This window comes from Notothenia rossii (genome assembly GCF_949606895.1).
Source record: "Notothenia rossii genome assembly, chromosome: 9".
NCBI classification, from domain to species: domain Eukaryota; kingdom Metazoa; phylum Chordata; class Actinopteri; order Perciformes; family Nototheniidae; genus Notothenia; species Notothenia rossii.
The window spans coordinates 28956145-28978330 of NC_136907.1; the positions used below are offsets into that span (position 1 = coordinate 28956145).

The following is a 22186-nucleotide window of genomic DNA, read 5'->3' on the forward strand; positions in this document are numbered from 1 at the left end:
TTCACTTCATGTTTACAACATGTTGTTTTTTTGGAAGCACAATTGTGCCCAGACTGGCCACTTATGAAACCTGATGTGCATAATTGTAGAGGGCTGCAGTGCCTATGACCATGGAAATAGTAACATTTTACTATTTCATTTCATATGGATGCTAGCAACCCAAAGCATGGCCCAAAATTAAACTTCATGTGGATCAGATTTTTTCTGAACAAAGTAAAACCATAAAGATTAAAAAAAGGCAGCGACCTACTCATGCCCGGCGCCGTGGGAGGGCCAGGCCCTCCCATTTGACATTCCTGCCCTCCCCCAATAAACAGGTTTTTTATTATTTATAAAAATTAAAAAATATATATATTTTATTTTTTTAATAATAAATAAACTGTGAACTTTTATGCTACGATGTATGTGATGTCAGATAGTAACTAAAAAAAAAAATCGCAGGCTACGTCAAATAAATTCATGTGTCAGTTGCTATTTGTGATTCGTCCACATTTAGACCAATCACAGCGTCACACTCTGCCGCCTATTCTGGATTTGTTTATTTTGCATTCTGTAGACTCCCATTTCTGTTTGAATTACAAAATGGACATCAGACATTTGCTTAAAAGGTTTAAGGATTTATTAAAACGAAATAGCGATGAAAGAATTGCAGCCGATGGTGCTGCTGGCGACCATGCACCTGCCGTTGCAGCAGCTCGCCTTAATGTCACAAGCTTGACCTCGGCCAATCCCGGGGCTGAGTTAGCGAGCCCAAGCCTTGACTCATCAAGGCGGCCGCCACCAACGCTGTCCTCCGAGGCACAGCTCCTTGTGCCCCTACCATCACCACCTGCGTTGCCACACCCTGTACCACACCCGCCAGCATCCTCCTCCTCCTCCGTGCAGGTGCCTCCACTACAGACGCTACCTTGCAGCACATCAACAGGTGCTATTGGGCCAGCAACCGCTCAAATACCAACAGCCCCAGATGATCTTGGGGTTAATAAACCCGACCAGGTTAAACTGATTGTTTTCAGGAAAGAAGCGCACTTTTGCCGCTGAATGGTACAATAACAGTCCTGAATACTCGTTAAAAGCAGACGCAGCCTTTTGTTTCCCCTGTAGACAGTTTAAAGTAAATACGTCTTCATCTGATGTGGCTTTTACTGTCAAAGGTTTTTGCGACTGGAAACACGCATTACAGACTGATAAAGGACTGCTCAGGCATGCCGCATCAAAAGAACACATTTAATGTGAGAGTTTGTGGAGAGAGAGAGAGATACACGAGGAAACAAATTAGGAATTTAGTACTTTGGTGAAGATCAGCTGGCACGGAACCGTTATTACGTGTCAGCTGTCGTTGATATGATAGCTTTTTTAGCTGTGAACCAACTCCCTCTCAGAGGTGACTCGATTCAATCCACAGCATGTCCGAGTCAGGCAGTGGGCTCTTCCTATCGCTGTTTGAGTATAAGCTGCACAAAGATGCAGAGCTGGCCAAAATAATGGAAAGCATTCCCCACACAGCAACATACACCTCTCACGACATGCAACATGCCATAATAGAACTAACAGCAGTTCATCGTCCCCACTATTTCTCTCCGTGTGCAACGATGAGGAAGGAAGCTGCCATCCTCAACCAGTGTGCCTTGCTCGTGATTCACCAGTGTTTGTGCTGCCACGCAGGCAATGTTTCAAAAGAGGTTTCTATGTTGCCCTTTATTTTTGTATGTATTTGCGATAAGTGTGCGTCTTTACACAATGCTGTTGGCCTTGCTCAGCGCCGTATAGATAGAAGAGTTACGACAGCGGAAGTCCAAAAACGGTTATCGTCACGTGGTTCATGCAGACGAGAATCGTTCCCCGGAAGTTCATGGCGGGCAATGTGAATGCATTGATAACAGGAGATAGAACTTCGACTTTTGGTAATTATTAGTGAATAAAGGTTTTGATTTACAATATTTATACAACAAATCGATATGTGTATGTATTTACATCAATATGTTTTAAAAAATAAAATAGAATTTGCTCATATTAAGTGATAATATTAGGATTAGTGTGAACAACTAGTTTACATGTTAGGCTAACAGTGCCTTGGTTAAAGAGCCTGTTGCTGTTTATTTATAGCTTTGAATTCTTTCAAACCAATATTATCTTCTTAAACTTGTATGGTAGTCAGGAGCATCACTTTCTAATGTTTATTGATATATTTAGAGGGAGGGGATCTAAAGGAATGCTTCAAAATTCAGATTAGATTAATTTCTACAATTTTCTTAAATTCATGGTAGTTTCAGTAATCCCATGGTAATTGAGGACACAAGTTATCGAAATGACTAATGTCATCTTTATGGCTTTCAGAAAGGACAGGAGACCGACAGGTGACTATCAAAGGACTAGCAGCAGCAGCATGATGATGATGTTAAATGTGTTGTTTTAGGAACATCTATTGCAAATACATGGAATTCAATAAAAATTGAATAGCATATCATGCAGTTTGTCTGTGCCTTTTCCTCCGTGTTGTCCTGGTTTGCTGTGCTGCCTCCTAGTCGCCACCATGGTTTGCTGTGCTGCCTGGGGATGCTCAAATCGCTCCGAGAAAGGAGTACGAATGTACGGCTTCCCCACTGACACAGAGCGGAGGAAAAAATGGCTGGCTCAAGTCAGCAGGAGCAATTTCACGACCAACAGCAAAAAAATATGTGAGGTAATTGTATACAAACACTGCATTTGCACTTTTTCACAAAACGAAAACCACACCATTGGGAAAGCTTAATGTTTTGTTTAATACAAAAAAACAGGGAAAGGCTTGAAAAACACAGAGTTGAGACTCAGGGTGCAGGGTGAGGGTCTCAGTGCAGGTATTCAGGCTCCATTGAATCCCCCTCTGGTTCTTGTGCTGAAAGAGGGAGTAACAGACAGGAGAAAGGGTTATACACACCTATATAGCACACCTATTGGATGGGAAATTGCCTTGGGGAGATAAGGTGTGGTCTTTTTTCCCAACTGAAGTTATGGAACTTTATTATTTGTGAGTTTAACAAAGTATGACAAATGGCATCATACATCTTTAGAAAATATGAAATAAAAAATTGAAGTGAAATCAACCTCTTCTCTGGAGAACAAACTTCGATTTCTCTGTCTTGTGAGTTTGCAGTCTTGCTCCTCCACCTGTAACATCACTGCCCCTCCACCTGCCATACAGTAGGTTACTAACAAGATTACTTATATAATACAGTGATAGAATACATGTTTAGTATGCTTACTTATATAAAACAGTAATATTAAACTTACCTTGTGTTTTCATTCTCAGTTAAGTCCCTCTCCCTTTGACATCAATCCTAAATCAGCTGAGCTGCAACATAATACAGACAGGTAATAATCAACATAATCACAAGGACACAATATGGCTCTGCTAAAAACACTCACTCTTACACGCACCAAACTTTATATTTATCTAATATTTAACTCCCTCCACCCCCGCATACAATCCCGTTTATAAGCCCCTCTTCTCTAATTCAACAATGTTGCACGAAATGACATTAAGAGAACGGAATTTACAATTAAAAGGCTGTTCAACGTGTGCTGCTAACTTGATCCGGTAGCTTTATCTGTTATCTGTAAACGTTCCCTAAATCTACTAATTTAGGGATAACCCACTGACATCCTTTAATACACATGTTAATTTGAATCAGATGTACTGATAATATCCGCAATATAAATCTTTAAACTTCTTCTTACCTTTCAAAAGTCCGTCACGAATGGTCTATTATGCTGCAACTCTACTGCGCTGCTAGCCTTGGCGCTAACTTCCGGGGAACGATTGAGAGGCTCCAAGACCCGCCATTGCTGTAAAAAAGTGGTCCATTGGAGTGAACGGAGATGACATAACTCTCAGTCTATACGGCGCTGGCCTTGCTGTTTGATATTATATATATTGTGCCGCTGGCCCGCAGCACGTGACGGTTTTGTGTGCTCTCCCATGAAAATCATATGCCCTCCCTTTAGATTTGTTCTGGCGCAACTTTAACCAAAATGCTAGTTCACATCAAGCACGTCAATTTGCGTACACGTAACAGCACCGCACGTTCATGACAGCATGGTAATGGCTTGTTTTTATGATGGATTTGATATTAACGAGGCGGCAGTTAGCAGCTAGCGGCTAGCTAGTAATTATGCTAATGTACACATCAATCGTTATGTACTTATATTACAGGATCTAGTGATATCTAGTGATATCCAAGCAACAGAGCTTCATTTAGCATGAAATAATTATTGCACTGTATATATATATATATGTATATTAATTAATATATATACAGTGCAATACGCTTTCTTAGTGCAATAAGAAGCTACAGGGACGTTAATCTAACGTCGGTAATATTAACTTTATTGAATACAACATTTACGGTACAAGATTTAATCATACAGCCCATGTAGTATAATATTTTACAAATTATGAATTACAGCAAACATGTGCAATATTATCCATTATTACAGCTCCGTGGGATGGCAGTGAGACGATATGGGTCCGTTGTTCTATTTCGTATATGGCTTCGCCCTCTAAGGCTATCGCTATTGGGTAATCCCCTGCGCACCCGCGCAGCACTGAAACACTTCTAGTCCACGCGCACCCGCAAGGTGGGCCCCACCCTCGGGCTCCCTTCCGGTATAAATAGGAAGGACGGAGGCCCAACAATCTGCTCCCTCTTTTCTTCAGCACACCGTTACTGAAGCACAAGAGACACTTCAATTGCAGAGTAAACATGAGTAACAATTGTGTGAGAGAGTGTCCCTCATGTGGCTCTGGGTTCATAATGAGTTATGACCAGCAGAGATAAAAGCAGTATGAGAATCCTGCCTGGGGTCAGAGCACGCGTATGCGGCTCTAAACCAGCAGCGAGCATGCACACACTGCGCCCGTCTCCCCTCGGGCGACAGGAAGCGGAGAGCGGACGCTTTTGCTGCTGTGGCCGAGGAGGACGATTGGCCCGTCCAGGCTTACGAGCCCGCGGACGGGGCCTCGTGTCCCTGGGGCCGAGTGCCGGGCAGGAGTCCGACAACTCCTGCCCCACCTCCCTCCACGGTTCACCGTTCGGTTCTCCCCCCCCTCCTCTCCCCCGGACGGGGGAGACAGAGTTGGAGCAGAGTGCCAGCTTGGCGGCCGAATATGCTTTCCCCCTCTCCGTCACTACAGCGCGGCGGCGAATAACATCGCGCTGCTCTCCAACTCGGTGGTTACACTGGTAGAGCGGTCCACCACCGAGGCAGAGGAAATCAGCATGGCGGCCAGCACGGCGCTCACTCTGTGCGCGTCCGTCGCTGTCTCCCAGGCGAGGATTTCCGCGTGGGTGACACAGATCCAGCGCCACCTCTGGCTGAAGCAGGCGTCTGTTACGGAGACGGCCAGAAAAGTGCTACTGGACGCTCCAATCAGCCCGGACGGGCTGTTCGGACCCCAGTTCCACGCCATGGTGGAGTCCATGAAGATGGCCGCGGAAAAGGCGGACGGCATTCGCAGCGCCCGCAGCGCCACGGCGACAGGGCTTGCAGCAGAAGCCTGCTGGTTTTAACCTATCGGTTAATTAACTGCAGAGCTCGCTAATTAAGCCGGCTGCCACTAATCTGTTGATTAAGTAGACAGCAGGGCTCGCTGCAGAAGCCTGCCGGTTTTAACCTCGGTTAATAACCTGCAGAGCTCGCGGCATTTCTCTGTCCGAGATATGCCTCCTACACACGGTCATAATAAACCCATGAGCGCCGTTATAACGCCTCATGTGGGCAGCACTGCACACACCTCCATCCATTCCCTGAGCGTGTACGTGCCTCGTGATGAGAGTCGGAGTGAGACGCAGCGTGTGAAGGCCCCCGCGCAGCCCTTTCGGTCAAAGCCCACCTTGGGTTGCCTCACGCCCTGTGTAAACCAGCTGCATGCCCATTCTCAGCGCCTGTTTGTGCATTATAGAGAGCGCTCGATCGGGCAGCCTCTGTCTGCACAACGGCTGTCACACTGGCTGTGTGAAGCTGTGTCACAGGCATATGTCTCATCAATGCGCACTCCACCAGAGGAATGTCCTCCTCCACGGCTTTGCACGGAGGAATGTCAGTGGAAGACATTTGCACTGCTGCATCTTGGTCTTCCACCTGTCCATTTATTCAATTGTATTTGAGGGATGTCTCCAATTCCTCTCTGACACACCCTGTACGGAGTGTCTTGTCCGAGTGAGTGACGTCAGGGATCCAGCTGTGCGCCTCTCTCCTGCCTCTCGGCATGCGGAGAGCGGCCCTTTTTCCGTCTTATGAGAGGAATGTTTCCTTTTTTCCTCTGACACATTTTGTACGGAGTGTCTTGTCAGAGTGAGTGACGTCAGGGATCCAGCCGTGCGCTCTCCTGCCTGTCTGCACGCAGAGAGCTGCTGTTCCCCCTCTTTTTGTCACTGGGCAAAGTATGACTTTCGTCTCTACTTTTTCACAGCGGCAGGTATGTATTGTTCCCAGCCTTCGTCCCCTCATGGAAAATATTCATGTTATGCTATATTCCAGGGACGGCGATGCGCCATTACGCATGGCGCAATAGGCATGGGTTATTATCTGAGCAGATGTGTCTGTGCTTCTATTACCGGGCGGACCCAGTGGGGCGCAGAATACATCATGCTTCGCCCTTAACCCAATAGCGATAGCCTTAGAGGGCGAAGCCATATACTAAATAGAACTGAAGTTACCTACTGTAACTCCAGCTTCTATGAGTATTGGCGGAGCCCTCTAAGTGCTGGGCCCCACTGGCTCCACGAATAGCTGAAGAAAAGTTATTTTGTATGGGAGCAGATTGTCGGGCCTCCTTCCTATTTATACCGGAAGGGAGCCCGAGGGTGGGGCCCACCTTGTGGGTGGGCGTGGACTAGAAGTGTTTCAGTGCTGCGCGGGTGTGCAGGGGATTACCCAATAGCAGTGGCGAGCCATGACTTTTATACCTAGGCCCTCTGACCCCCACCCCTTCCCTCGAGTTATTAGTCACAGCGTATAGACAAGTTTACGCGACAAACCACGGGTAGCGCCATAACCCTACACAAATGCACTTCATTTCCGCCGGAAGTCTTTTGCACAGCGTCTGTCGGTGTAAACCGGTGTAAACAGTCAGACGCGCACTGGTGTAAACACAGCGATTTCGATGCTAACAGTGATGCTAGCTTGGGAACACGATTCTACTTCTTTGACTGGAGATGGCGTTACTCTCCCCCACCCGAATTCAGTGCAAAACTGGGAGGATAACATGACGACGTGGCCCAGCATAACGTACAGCAAAATTTGCTCCTACTTCGTTCAATCCATGGCAATAGATGGAAAAGCAATGGACAGTCTGAAGGCATATCATAAGGCTGCTCACATTCTACTTTGCCCACATGCTCCCGAAAATTGTTGACGATTTTGTTGAGGGAAGGTTACAGTTCTGCAGTAAATATCTCAGCATTTTAAAACCAAAATAAACTGCCTTATTTAGGTCATGCCCACAGGAGCCAACAGTTGTCTGTTGTTTACATAATGCACAATTTACATGATCTCTTTATGCTGTGCAATATATCATATGTGCCTGTACTGTTTGAGTGAAAATAAAGTTTGATGTAATTTAATTTCATTATTGCACTGTTATTGCATTATTGCATTTCATATGTTCCTTAGAGTGCTACAATTTCTTTTAACACAGTTCATCATTCATATTAAGCTCATACTGTACATAAATAACACTGAATTAATTAATTGTTGAGAGTAAACTAAAGAAATGGCTTCAACAAGAAAGATCACATGTTTAATCCTAACAGGTATTACAAATTAAAATATAAAAGCAGCCCACACAATTACATCACTATGAAAATATTCATATATAATATTAAAAAATACAATGCATGCAGTATTTGTTGTGTTTATCTGTATTTAATGAACAACATGGCTGGGTGTTGGTAGACAGGGACACGAGGCAAGATTCTAAACCTCACGAGGCACTCTGATCAGTGGACTCTTCAGGTTAACTAGGCCAGCACAGATGGTTAAGATGTTGTCCAGTTTCGGTGCCATGCTGATGGGAACGGTCTGGGATAAAATCTTAAAGACCTTCAGTCTCTGGATTGCTCTTTCCACGTGTATGCGGACATTGGCTACTCGCCTGGTGCGTGTCGTCTCCTCATTGGTCAACTGATTGCGCCTGTAGATGAAAGCAGGGATGTTCAAACTGACCCTTCTCTCATCAAGCAAGTCTCGAATGGTGAACCCACGGTCCGCCATGACCTCATCACCAGCCCTCAGATAGTCTAGAAACCCACTGTCCATGGTGATAAACTTATCGCTGCTTCTGCCAGCATAGGCGTCAGATATAAACATGATTAGCCCATTAGGGGCCACAGTGACAAGATATTTCACAGTGTTGCGTGATTTGTACTGGCTGAAAGTGTCACTCCTTGAGTCGTGGTTTGTGGCTCTCTGCATGGCCCTTTCGGCACAGTCAATGATGCAGGTGGTTCGAGGGTAGTTCCTCTGAAACGACAAGGGCATGGTGGCACGAATTGTCTCTCTTGGAAGCCAGGGGATCAGGACTTTGAACTGTTCACCCATCACGTCAATCCAGTGACTAATCACAATGCTTGCCATTGATGTAGACACATTGAAGCGGTGAGCAATATCTCCTAATATTAGGTTTAGTTTTAGCTTCATCAAGGTCATCAGGATTTGGTCAACAACAGGGAGGGTAATTGATGGCTTACTGAAAGGCAACAACACCGTCACCAGGGTGAAAAATTGAACCATACGCACTCCTGTATACAGCCGGGACCTAGCATCATCAATGACCGTGGTGCTAGTCACAGTAGGACCCATTTCTGCCTCGCAGTGTGTGGCCTTGTCTATTTTAACAGACTGTGTTGTTGAAGAGTATGTGTGGTCAATATGTGACGGATCCTCCCATTGGGTCTGGGCATCTTGAAATGTTGGTGTAGCAGGCTCAGTCTCACAGGCAGGCTGACAGGTTTCAGGAGCATCTAAAAAGGGGAAGAGAAAACATGGATGGAGCTAAATTAATGCAGGCATAGAGTCCAGGCAGGCATTTGGGGATCAATAAAGTATCTATCTATCTATCTATCTATCTATCTACACGCAGGCGCACACACACACATACATACACACACACACACACACACACACACACACAGAGACACACACACACACACACACACACACACAATTAATGAAGTAGCCGTCCTGGGCATTGTTTCTCCCATCTCCAAAACAATCAACTGCCTTAGCAAAATACCGGTAGCAATGTTAGTGTATGACAACTTATTCATAATTAACAGTATTGTCAGCTTCATAGCTAAAGTTGCTGAACTCACCCTCAGCTTCAAGTCTGCGTTTCTTTATCTGGGGGGAGGCAGTGGTCCGCTGGGTGAGTTGACGTCTCTTTGGCTGGGGAGGGCGATTGTACCCCAACCACAACGCTGGGAAAGGATTATCCTTGGTTGGTTTTTGGTCAACAAAGTGATAGGAACAAACAAAAACGTTGCGGGGTGGTTTCTTTAAATTCAATGCCTTCAGCCAGGTCCTTGATTCCGAGTCGGTATCAGGCTTGCGAAAAAATGTCAACAATGGAGCGCATGGACATTGCCTCTTCGTAGCTGGTTTGTGGTCGTAGCACTCTCTATCTAACCACTCGTTCAGGTGCTTTCTCGAGTGATTGCAACCAACTACCGCACACGTAGTTCCCGAACCACTTTTCTTCATGTTGTAATTGTTATATCCTCTTTGTCTCTGCGATATCAGTGCTTTGTCGGCACAACGGAGCTAGCTAGCAAAACAAACCCAGTCCGCCAAAACGGAAGTGCATTGCATCGAAGGGAGGAGTTCAGGATGTAGAGCGGAAACGGCTCAATAACTTGTGTATACTTCAGCGGAATATCAAAACAACGGCCCGGGGTGCAAAACGCATCAATGAAAGCTACCCTCTACCACATTAAACAACACCTGTAAATAACCCTATTTGTGTTCTTTGAAATTGAAAAGGATATTGCATTGTGTTTGTTACTTTCGTTGCAGTTGTATGTCTTAAGTGTAATTTGGCATGCTTTTATTTTGAAGGCGAGTTAACGCTGTTGACAGGAAGTTGTTGTTGCTATGAAAACAAGAAAAGTTTCACAGCGGGCGGAACTTGTCATAAAATCCGCGATAATAACACCCACCCATTTAGAGGGAAGATATGATTGGTCAATTGTACTGTCATTTGACATTACTCTCTCGTTCAGTTACTACAGTTACTATAGCTGGGCCCTCTGTGAATTCATAGCTGGACCGCCTGGACGTCCAACTGCTCCTCTCTTCACAGTAACTAGGAGAGACGAGCTTCTTTCATTTAACCCTTCACATTCCAACATAAACTGAATAGGCAGATTCGAAGGATTTATTTCTTTGGAAATGTTATTTTAAATACAATTAAATCAAGTTATTTTGGTAAAACTAATGAAAAATATAACAAAAAAAGATTATTAAAAAAATATATAATTTTTTGTAATGTTTTTAAATATTATTTTGTAGAATATATTAGGCCCTCACAGAGGCCAATACTCATAGAAGCTGGAGTTACAGTAGGTAACTATAGGTTACTTACGTAACCCCAATTCTCAGAGTAACATGTAGTGAGATGTCTCACTATGGGATGCGCCTCATCGCGGAGCAAACAGAAGCATCAATGTCATTACGCCAATCCTGATTGGCTGGTGATCTTGGCGTCAGCGTCAGGGAATCCACCCACCCTATAAGTAGCTTGCGCCACGTCGCAGCGTCATTCAAAATAAGCACCTCTTCTCGCTTCACCTTAGCAAGGAGGGCCGTTTGGTGAGACATCTCACTACATATTACTCTGAGAACTGGGGTTACGTAAGTTCAACACGGGGCCCAGCACTGCTCGGGCCACACTAGGAGCAGAGACGTCTAGCCTGTAAAAGCGGACAAAAGTGAGCGGCGAGGACCAGCTCGCCGCTGCACAAATGTCTTGGATGGAAAAACCCTTGAACAAAGCCCAGGATGTAGCCAGACCACGAGTCGAATGACCACGCAGACCCGTAGGTGCCTGCAAACCCTGACTCGCATAGGCCAAAGCAATCGCTTCCACAATACAGTGGGAGAGCCGTTGCTTGGTAACGGGCTTGCCCTTCTGAGGGTTAGCCCAGGATATGAAGAGTTGGTCACTACAACGAAACTCTTTTGACCTGTCCATATAAGTGCGTAAAGCACGAACTGGACACAGCAAATTCGGCCGCTGTTCCCCGGAGGAACACAGCGGCGGAGGAAATGCCTCAATGTCAATTGGGGTACATGAACCAACCACCTTAGGTATAAAGGCAGGGTTGGGCTGCAGCAACACTCTCGTTTGCCCCGGGGCAATCTGAGTGCACGAAGGATGTACAGAGAGCGCATGAATATCACTGACTCGCTTGGCGGATGCCAGGGCCAGTAACAGCACTGTCTTCAGCGACAGGTGCTTCATGTCAGCTTCTTCCAGGGGTTCAAATGGGGTTCGAGTGAGCCCATCTAAAACCACTGTCAGGTCCCATAAGGGCACCAGTGACCTGGAAAGAGGGAGGAGCCGTCTTACCCTCAAAGCCCACATGGCATGCAGCAATAGCAGCCAGGTATACTTTGATCGTAGAAAAAGCTCTGTGTTTATCAATTAGGTCCTGTAGAAATGATAAAATCACCCCAACAGGACATTGAAAAGAGGTGTGCCCTTTTTGAAGGCACCATTCCTCAAACACCCTCCACTTACAGTCATAGAGAGACCTGGTGGAGTTAGCTCTTGCACTCTGAATAGTGTTTATCACCTTCTGCGGGAGACCTACTGTATTCAGATTGTAACACTCACGGGCCAGGCCCATAGGGCCAGGCGCTCCGGGTGTGGGGGAAAGATCGTCCCCCCCGCCTGAGACCGTATGTCCCTGCGTAGGGGGAGCTGCCACGGCTGTCCGCACAGCAGCTGATAAATCTCCGCCAGCCAGTACATTGCAGGCCAGTGAGGAGCTATCAGGATCAGTGTGTGGCGCTGTTCTCTCACTCTGGCCAGAGTTGGGGGTATCAGAGCCAGGGGTGGGAACGCGTACAGGAGGACCGGAGGCCAAACGTGCGCGAGCGCGTCCACGCCTAACGGTGCGTTTAGATCGCGCATTGAAAAGAACAGCTGACAATGACCATTTTCTTTTGATGCGAACAGATCTACAGTGGCTCGGCCGTAACGCACCCACAGCTGACTCACAACCATTGGATGTAGAGTCCAGTCTGCATACAGTGGTACACCTCTGGACAGCAGGTCTGCCCCGAGGTTCATCACTCCTGGTACGTGCGTCGCTCTCAGAGAGAGGAGACGACCGCAGCTCCACAAGATCAGTTTGCGTGCCAGCATGTGTAACTGGAGAGAATGCAAACCCCCTTGACGGTTTATATACGATATTGTGGTCGTATTGTCTGTCCTCACGAGGACATGGTGTCCTCTGAGAAAAGGCAGAAAGCGTTTCAGGGTGAGGAACACTGCCAAAAGCTCCAGGTAATTTATGTGCGACCGTTGGAGGTCTCTGCTCCAGAGACCCCTCACCGGTCGACCTTCGTAAATACCTCCCCAGCCCGTCAGACATGCGTCGGAGGTGACCACCTTCCGCGATAGGACAGCACCCATAGGCACGTCCCGTACTAGAAAAGTCGGGTGCAGCCAGTGGCGCAGTGCCATTACGCATTTCACAGTGACCATCACTATCCACGCCATGACGCGCAGGGTTTAGTCTGAGGGCGGCTACCCAGCGCTGAAACTCCCTCATGTGTAAGCGTCCCAGTCGTACCACCAGGATGGCTGACGCCATGAGCCCCAGTAAACGCAGACATGATCTGAAGAGAACATATTTGCGCAGCCAGAAATGAGCGAGGCAAGCTCTGAAAGCTTTCACTCTTTCCGCTGACAGGCGGGCTGTAAAGGGAACCGAGTTCAGGTGTAGACCCAGGAAGAGTACAGTCTGGGCTGGGGACAACATGCTCTTTTCTGTGTTTATTATGAAACCCAGGTCGAGCAGGTGTTTTACGAGGATATTTGTCTGCATAATAGCCTCCTGTTCCGACTGTGCGAGAAGCAGCCAGTCATCCAGGTAGGTTGCCAGGCGAATACCCTGTTGTCTTAACGGGGCTATCGCGGCTTCCGTACATCGCACAAACACTCTTGGACTGAGAGACAGACCGAAGGGAAGTACTCTGTACTCGTAACAGACACCCTGAAATGCGAACCTTAGATATTTCCTGTGTGGGTAATATACTGGGATGTGGAAACACGCATCTTTCAGATCGACTGATGTGAACCAGTCGTTTTGCCGCACGAGACGTAGCAGAGATGTGTGAGTGAGCATTCTGAATTTGTATCTTTTGAGATAGTTGTTCAGAGCTCTCAAATCCAGTATTGGCCGAATTCCGTTCCCTCCCCGTTTGGGAACGAGGAAATACTTGGAATAAAAGCCGCTCTGACTCTGTTCGGCGGGTATTATAGATATAGCCTTCTTTTATAGTAGTGAGAGAATCTCTCGCTCCAGAATATGGGCTGACTCTCCCCGGGCTTGTGAATACAGAATGCCCGAGAAGCGAGGGGGGGTGACAGCGAATTGGAGCCTGTAGCCCTATGTTACTGTCTGAAAACCCAAGCAGAAGCTGTGAGCATCTTCCACCTTTGGCTCCTTAAAGTCCATGTAATGTCCAAAATAAATGTTATTCTGTGTTAATAAATCACTTCATCACTTTCCACTGTTTCATTTGACATATCAACATCAATGATTCTTTCCATAAATACCCCCCAAATAACATGAAATGTGTGCCACTTTCCCGTGTTATTCCGCTCCGGTAGCGAAAAGCTTGCCAGCCATTAACCCAGCTGTGTGACGTCACACGTGGCAAACACCAGCCTCGTCTGGATTGTTTGTTTTGTATCCTTCCGCTATTTTCGCTCAACATATGTGTAACCGGACCTCGCTAAACTTTTTTTATCTAACAATTCATGATGGGGAAGCGATGTGTAGTTGTGAGCTGTGAATGTTTCCTGATTGCTATAAACATTGATCATGGGTGCTGGAAGATTGTGCACAAAACTCGGTTCAGAATTAAGTTAATACAGGTGTTATGCCAGCTTGAGCTAAATGTCACCAGAGTACAGTGAACTTGCCTAGTGACTGAAATATATAAAAGTTGAAGTGAAATAAGTAAGGCCAAAAATGAATTACGTCTGAATATCTTTATTATTTTTACCACTTTTAATTATTTGTGGGCTCGCAAATAGACTAATGTACACTGCAATAAAGATAAAATGTTACAAGTGAAAAATTAACAAAAGAACCCTTTTTTATTTATCAAACAGTAAATTAATACAATCTTACAAATTTGTGATTTGGAAAATGTTGTTATATTTACATGTTTCTTTGGAAAAATAATATTGTAAATGATGTACTTTGTAAATTATTTACATCATGCGAAACCATTTTAACCAGTTCAGCTGCATGACTTATGTCAAATTACAGATTTGGCCATTGAAATCCCTGATAGCGGCCTCCCGGCTCAGGGTAAGTCTTCCGTATCTCGGTTACAGCACATGCAGCGGGACTCTGATTTTTAGGCCGAGTACACCCCAGCACCAACGTACAAACTGTCGATAAGCTGTATATCGATACTTCCTAATGAAAAAAAAGTATACAGATTATAAATATATTTGGAGAAAAATAAAATGTTATGTAGTACTATTATGTAGCAATGGTTACAAATTGGCTTATAACATGATATTTGTATTTTACTTGTACAAAATAAATATGAGGTTATACATGACTGCTTGACAGAATCATAGACCTCTTATATATTTCCTCACATGTGTAGTTGTTTCTTTTCCCAAGCATACATTGAACTTGCATCCACAGAAAAAATAAAAGCCAAGCTGTTTTTGACTGCTTGAAAGAGTTTAATGGTATCTTTAAAAGTGTACCATATCTGTAGCGACTAAAAGTATTATATGAAAGCAAAGCTGCAATAGGCAGTTGGGTCAATCAATATTTACTTACTGGTGTAGTGGGCCATCAACTGCTCTGTGTTGTTGTTTGTATTGAAGAGACGCTATTTTCAGTGTCCAAACACTGAGACAGCCTTCTCTAAAGCCTGGGTGGCTAATAATGCACCTTGGTTTCTCGTCGGTGTCTTCTATCTGGCAGAGTCCTGCACGGGTCTGATTTTCAAGACCCGCTCCCGCCCCGCACCCGTGACGTGCAGTACCGAACCCGCCCCGCTACCCGCACATATTGCCAATTAGTTCCGCAACCGGACCCGACCCGCCGGCACATGATCCGCAACCCGACCCGAACCCGCATATATATAAGCAGTGAAAACGTGCAATTATTAACACACGCAGTTGCATATTTGGCTCAAAAAGCCTGGGATGTTGTTTATTTTCTCCATCTAGGATGACACCAAAAGCCTCCCAGACGTTGGATTTCGCTCTTGAGGAAGTGTTATTGAAAATGCTGTATTCTCCGCTAGAGAGCTTCACCTCAGCCATTCAGAATGTGGTGCGCTCAGCAGCAGATAGATGCACTGCAGAGGTTATGATTATGCTCGGTACCGCGGAGGAGAGGTCTGAGGATTTAAACATTAAACTAAATTATTATTGTTTAAATATATTTATTATGCAACACCCGCAACCGGACCCGCATCATCTTTGTTTTACCCCGAAGCGAACCCGGAAAAAAGCGTTTGAAAAAATACCACCCGCAAATCACCTTTTTTGCGGGTCACCCGTCGGGTACCCGCGGATACCCGACCCGATGCAGGACTCTGCTATCTGGTCAGTAGGTTGCAAACTGTCTATTTGTTCCATCACCTGCCAGATCTCTCTGCAGCATACACATTCATCTGCAGTGGGCATGCTTTCACAGCATTGACATGTACACCTGAATATTGTACATAATATTAAAAAACAAAACAATATCTGCCGGACGTGTGAGGAACAGATGACAAATTAAGATCGACATTTAGTGCAGGTCAAATTAAATAAAACAGAATTTACCATTCAGTATTGCCGACTCGAGTCTCGCTGGCTGCGGAATCCGCTTCTCTTTCACAAGTTTCTGCCTCGTTGTTCGATTGCTGGGCAGGAGGCTCGTACTTATAAGGCAAGATGCCTTGAAGTGAAAGGCTAGCTGGTTCACTCTCTACTTCTGTAACTGAATCCAGATAACCCACCGAATCTGAGCTTGAATGATCGCTGTCGCTGTCGCTGTCTGAAGTTGTCGCGTTGCTTGCCATTTGGACTGATTTGATCAAATGGCAATGTTTGCCACGTGTGACGTCACCGCTCGTTCGGGAGTGATCGGGGGCGTACTCGGCAAACTTCGGAACCAACATCGGTTTTTAACCTATATGTCATTTAATTATGACGAAACTTTAAACATTTTTATTTATTTTTATTCTGGTGATATCTAAACTACATGTTAAAAAACACCTGTGTTAGATGCATTACATGGCCTTTAAAGCGAGCGGAGATGTCACGTCTCTTTCCCTCTGAGTCTCTATTTGTTGTGTTATGGGGCCCTCTAGCGTCTGAACACGGCGGTACCCCAGGTTGATAACCCCAGCCGACACTGCGCATGCGCGTGGCGGTGGTGTCTTCACAGCTCCAGCCGGCACTGCGCATGCGTGTGGCGGTGTGCCTTCACAGACCCGTCTATTATCCGCCTTTTGAGAGAGGCCGTAGCTGCTCTCAAAAGAGGGACAGGTGACAGACTGTTTATTGTTTTTATTGTTTTTTTTTTCATTTTTTTGGACTGCGCCCTCGGCTTGAAGCCTGGATGCGACAGTGAAAAATGGTTTATTCGTAATCAACGGTATTTGTAACATGTGTTTTTGTGACTTAGGCAGATAGCAGAACTCGCTGTCTCTGGTACTAAGTCCGTTTCCCTTCTGGCGCGAACTTGAGGATGGCATTGCGGCATCACTCGAGGCGGCGGGAAGATGGGGGCCTGGTGGCACCCCGAAAACACATCTGGACCTGGGGAACAGGGAACTTCCAGCTCTGTCACAGAGGAGAGGAGAGGAGGCAGTCAGGCCGCCCGCTTCTTCTTCCTCGACTGGTGACTGAAAATCTGAGTCGGCTGTGCCTGAACGGCTGCTGCCGGAACCTGATATTTTCTCGGCCAGCTCGTCCTTGTCTCCTGCCTGGGCTGGGGACTCGGGGCGGGCTGTGGCCTCTGCTGCCTCGGTACCTTGAACCGGGCAGAACGTGAGGCAACTTGGGCGAAGGACTGCCGCGAGACCGTCGCAGGTAGCGGCTGGACCCTTCGGGGGAGACAGAGGTGGAGGGCCTCGTCTTCCTTCTTTTTCGACTCACACCTCCGCTGCATCGAGACTAAAGCGGAGCCGAAAATACCCTCGGGAACGATAGGCATGTCGAGAACATCCTCCTTTTCCCGGTCTGGGAGGTTGGTCAGGTTGAGCCACCTGGCTCTCTCCTGTACCACCATTATGCCCATGACTTTGCCCGTGGCCTGGACTGCACAGCGCTGCACACGGAGGCAAATGTCCGTGATCGCTGCGATCTCGTCCCATACGGCCGTGGTGACGGCATGGAAAGGACCCGCTCGTAACAGGTACGTTGCTGAGAAAAAATTCTTTCCCCACCTGTCGTTAATCTGGAGAAAAAGCGACGGTGTAGAATTTTATTCTCAAAGAATATTAACTGATGTGTTAATACCTTTTTATCTTCCCCTCCTCTGGTGTGAGAGAGAAAAATAAAAAACGTTCTCGTTACCGTGATGTCGGTAGTGAGGGAAGGCAAGCTAGCAACAGGTGTGTCACTAGCTTGAAAAAAATCAAAACCTTACCTTTATTTCCGAAGAAAGAAACGGCGAGGTAGATTGCAATACTAACTGGTGTGTTAGTATTAACAGTCTTCTTGCGAAGCAGAAAAGTAGCCGGCGAGCGCCCGTCGACTGAAAGTTAGCTTTGGGTTCAGTCTGTGGACTGTTAAGCTAGCCCGGCTACTGATATGTCGAGATGTGCTCTGAAGCGAGAAGAGGTGTTTGAATGACGCTGCGACGTGGCGCAAGCTACTTATAGGGTGGGTGGATTCTCTGACGCTGACGTCAAGATCACCAGCCAATCAGGATTGGCGTAATGAGATTGATGCTCCTGTTTGCTCCGCGATGAGGCGCATCCCATAGTGAGACATCAAACGGAGTGTTATGAATGAGAACTTCAGTTATTGTGCATCCATGGGTAAAGATAAACGCATTGTAGTGCTGAACCTGCTGAACACGAAACATGAACGTGCCGGGCGGCACAGGAACCGTGGGTTAGATGCGCGTTCATAATGCAGAGGGATTTAACTCTCAAAATAACGTTATTAGCACATTTTTACAACTTGAGGAACGAATGTTTTTAATAAGGACTATACAAGTGTTCATACTGGGTGGTTTATTTAGTTTAAAAAAAATTATCCAACGATTTACAGACCATTCTTTCCCCATGTAAGTCAATGGGAAAAAGTGTTTCCGGGCCCAGCAACCTAAAAGAAGTTTAGTACCGCCGTTTGGCCACAAAGAATATTCTATACTCAGAGTCCGGCGCACTTCCTGGGGGCTTGGTAACAGTTCACAAGCGTGTACTACCCACCGCACCCCAGGGTCATGGACACGGAAAACCAGCAGGTGTCATCCAGCCAGCTGGTGCTGACATGATAGCACACACACACACACACACACACACACACACACACACACACACACACACACACACACACACACACACACACACACACACACACACACACACACACACACACACACACACACACACACACACACACACACACACACACACACACACACACACACACACACACACACACACACACACACAGATCATAAAGTGCCATTACCAATAACATAGCTCTGAAACCTTTTAGAGATTCTGGAAAAACACACACACACACACACACACACACACACACACACACACACACACACACACACACACACACACACACACACACACACACACACACACACACACACACACACACACACACACACACACACACACACACACACACACACACACAGCTGAAGGACAAGAGTACAGTCATAACAGTCTCAACATGCCTGGTTGTATGACTCTGGCCGAGATATACTGTTAAGCTAGGACATGTGTGGTATATTCATTATTCTGGTGTCATTAGAACATATTTGTTAAAGGTAGCTTCTGTGTGACTATTGTATGAACTGAGTGAGCAGTTTACTAACCTTTGTCCTGTATCAGCGTTCAGCCAATAGAGGGTAGCATAAGCCAGCTTCTGTTTACCTGTTCTGCTAAATTACAGTGTGCTGAGGCTGAGAAGCAAAACATCTAGTTTTTATATATCCCACTTATCTCAATACATATTATTTGCAGTTACCATCCTAAATGTTTACCTTTAAAAGAAAAAAGACTGTGCATAGTACTTTAGCATCCGTTGGTCACCTTCAGAGCACAGAAACATCCGGCAGCACCACAACAGCAGTATTTGCATACACAGGCCCTTTCTCATTTCATCAAATCCCCCTCCTCGACTCCTCGGTCCTCCGGTAGTGACCCGGAAATGAATTTCAGCGCGCCATGTTGAAGGACATCTCATTTCTCTAAATGCACTTAGAGGACCGAGGATCGAGCATCGAGGAGGCTCTCTGGAGGAGCTATAACCGAGGATACACTGATGGGTCCTCCACGGTCCTGCATGGCTCCTTCGTGGATGCATTTCCGGGGAACAGAGATGTTTCAAAGAGTCGTGACGCACGGCCGTACTTATCTCAGCCAATGACAGCTCTGAATGCATCCCCTGGATATTATTTTATTAACTGCTTTCATCGCGACGCGATGTTTCCAGAGAGAACAGCTGTGAGGTCAGTGCAGAAAGCAAAGCAATGTGTATAATATATATCACTCAGTATAACAGGCCTACTCTCTTTATTTGCTTTAGTTTATATCTACAAACAAAGAGTCGATATTTTTCTAAAACCATTTAGTGCTTCACATAATAAAAGACACAACGGCTGTTAGGCTGTTAGCTGTAGGTGCGTGTGTGTGGTACAGTGTGTAGGTGTGTGTGGTACAGTATGTGCGTAGATGCAGCAGACAGACAGGTCTCAGTTGGTTTGGTGTCCTCTGCTTACTTTTAATACTTGTAAATAAAACTTTTGGCCCGTAATTTATTTTCCTCATTGTAGCGACCGGAGAGGGGGGGATATATCCAGTCTCTGATAGTGTTACGTTATTATGAGCGTGCTCTGTTTGATTCTGAAATTGTATATATTTATATAAATATACATACATATATGTGTGTGTGTGTGTGTGTCCCCGCATTTGTAGCCTGTTATTGTCTCATTATACCGCACTGTGAATGAATTAAAAGTAAATATATATGTCGTCATTGAAGAAACACACTCCTCAATGTCAGTTTCGGTGATTTATTGACAAGGATGACGACACCCTAAAACAGAATAATGCAGCAAGATAAGCTGACAAAGTATTACATCCATGCAATTCAATCAACACAAATATATACCACGAAACAGAGTATAGTAGTATAATAGTATAATATATATATAGTATAATATATGGTATAATATAATAGTGGAAACAGTCTTACATGAATGAGTGGACGAACGTCTCAACTCGAGGCGGAGTGCATGAACAATGTTTGAACTAAAATGGCCGCTCGGCACTTCCGGGTCAGAGCACGGCATAACCGGGCAGCGACAGCAGTGACACTGCCCTCTAGTGGCCGGCGATAAACTCTTCATCCCCCCCAGACCGGAAAGCTATGGGCCGGAATAGGTTAACGGTCTACATCCCGTATCCAGCTGCCAGACTCGGGCTCGTAACGTGCAGGCGGCCTCCTCAAGCGGCCCGGCCGAGTCGGCTGGGGCAGCGTCGGCGGCGACTGCGGCACCGGGAGCGGTGCACCCAGGAAGGCACCCGTAGGAACAGCGAGGTCAGAGGACGCCCCATCAGCAGGCGTCGGTGGGGAAGCGCCAATAGCCGAGTCGCGGGGCCCGACAGCCGGCCGCTGAGCAATCCCCTGGGGCGTCGCCCAGCCCGGGTGGATAGGTGGGGGCTGATGACCCAGGGCGGCGGCGACGGCGCAGCCGACTGTTCGCGGGCGCAGGGTGTGGCCGGCGTGTAGGCACGGAGGAACCGCCGGTTGCGCAGTGTCAGACGTCCCGAACCGTCAACCCTGACCCGATACTGGTCGTGGCCCGGCGACTCCACCACGATCCCCGACCTGTCCCATTTGTGGGGGCTCGGGCCTTGCTGGTTCTGGAGGAATACCCTTTCGCCGAGTGCCAATGGGCGGAGCGGTCTCGAGTGAGTCCCCAGAGACTCGGTGGTACGGGACATACGGGTCCGAAGGGCGTCCTCCTTCGCCGCCCATGCCTCGCGCCATAGCAGGCGGATATGCGGGTTCGAGAACTTCTCGAGGCGGTTCACGAAGGAGAGCGAGCCACGAAGTGGGCGGCCGAAGATGATCTGTGCTGGCGAGAGGTCGCAGTCGGGGTCAGGCGTGTTACGCAACTGCAGCATAGCGCGCAGGAAGCGGTCCTGATCAAGGCTGCCCGACGGGCCGGTGTTGGACATCAAGAGGCGCTTAGCAGTCTTAACCGCAACCTCCGCCCTCCCATTCGACTGCGGAAAGCTAACGGAAGACACACGGTGTTCGACGTGCCATAAGCGGAGGAAGTCCTCGGTGTGGCTCGCCTTGAATTCCGGACCACCGTCGCTCGAGAGCTCCTCCGGTACGCCGAAGGTGGCGAAGAACGACCGGAGGTGTTGGACCAGGCCAGCTGAGCCCGCCAGGGCAGTACCCGCCGTAGAGCTCAGGACCTCTACCCAGCCCGAGAGCCGATCCCCGACAACTAGGTAGTGACGGCCCCCATAGTCGAAGAAGTCAGCAAACACCGCCTCGAATGGCGTGGACGGGGGTGGGGACGGCCGGGGGGGTGTAGCCGCCTGTGACGGAGCATTGCGGTTGCAGTCTGCACACCCGTCCCTGGTGGCCTGAATGTCCCCGGACATCCCGGGCCAGTAAACTATGGCTCGGGCATGCTGCCCCATGGCTGAGGTCCCCTGGTGAGTGGCATGG

At 47.1% G+C, this 22186-nt stretch overlaps 3 protein-coding genes across 5 annotated transcripts in view; 1 reads left to right on the top strand and 2 right to left on the bottom strand.

Moving 5' to 3' along the window:
* The window catches only part of LOC307019168 (glycerophosphodiester phosphodiesterase domain-containing protein 5-like), a 220542-nt gene that overhangs the window by 135251 nt on the left and 63105 nt on the right, over positions 1 to 22186 (bottom strand). The gene's annotated exons all lie outside the window — the stretch shown is intronic.
* Positions 86 to 22186, top strand: part of LOC307019165 (collagenase 3) — a 77542-nt gene continuing 55441 nt past the window's right edge. The window contains exons 1-2 of one of the 3 annotated variants that reach the window (XM_079649823.1): positions 86 to 1904; positions 2526 to 2683. In XM_079649823.1, the coding sequence (XP_079505949.1) occupies positions 1823 to 1904; positions 2526 to 2683 (240 nt within the window). In that variant the 5' untranslated portion in view covers positions 86 to 1822. The other 2 variants (XM_079649824.1, XM_079649827.1) reach the window with 2 other exon arrangements.
* LOC307019166 (uncharacterized protein) lies at positions 7767 to 10571 on the bottom strand. Its single transcript, XM_079649828.1, has 2 exons — positions 9354 to 10571; positions 7767 to 9002 (listed from the first exon to the last, which is right to left on the bottom strand). The coding sequence occupies exons 1-2, from the start codon at positions 9739 to 9741 to the stop codon at positions 7957 to 7959; spliced, it is 1434 nt and encodes a 477-aa protein (XP_079505954.1). The 5' UTR covers positions 9742 to 10571; the 3' UTR covers positions 7767 to 7956.

Bases quoted from the DNA above. Each gene is read 5' to 3' on its own strand.
- LOC307019166 (XM_079649828.1), bottom strand. From the start codon at position 9,741: ATGAAGAAAAGTGGTTCGGGAACTACGTGTGCGGTAGTTGGTTGCAAT. The intron at 9,003-9,353 runs GTGAGTTCAGCA...TCCCCTTTTTAG, and splicing joins ACGCAGACTTGAAGCTGAGG to ATGCTCCTGAAACCTGTCAG.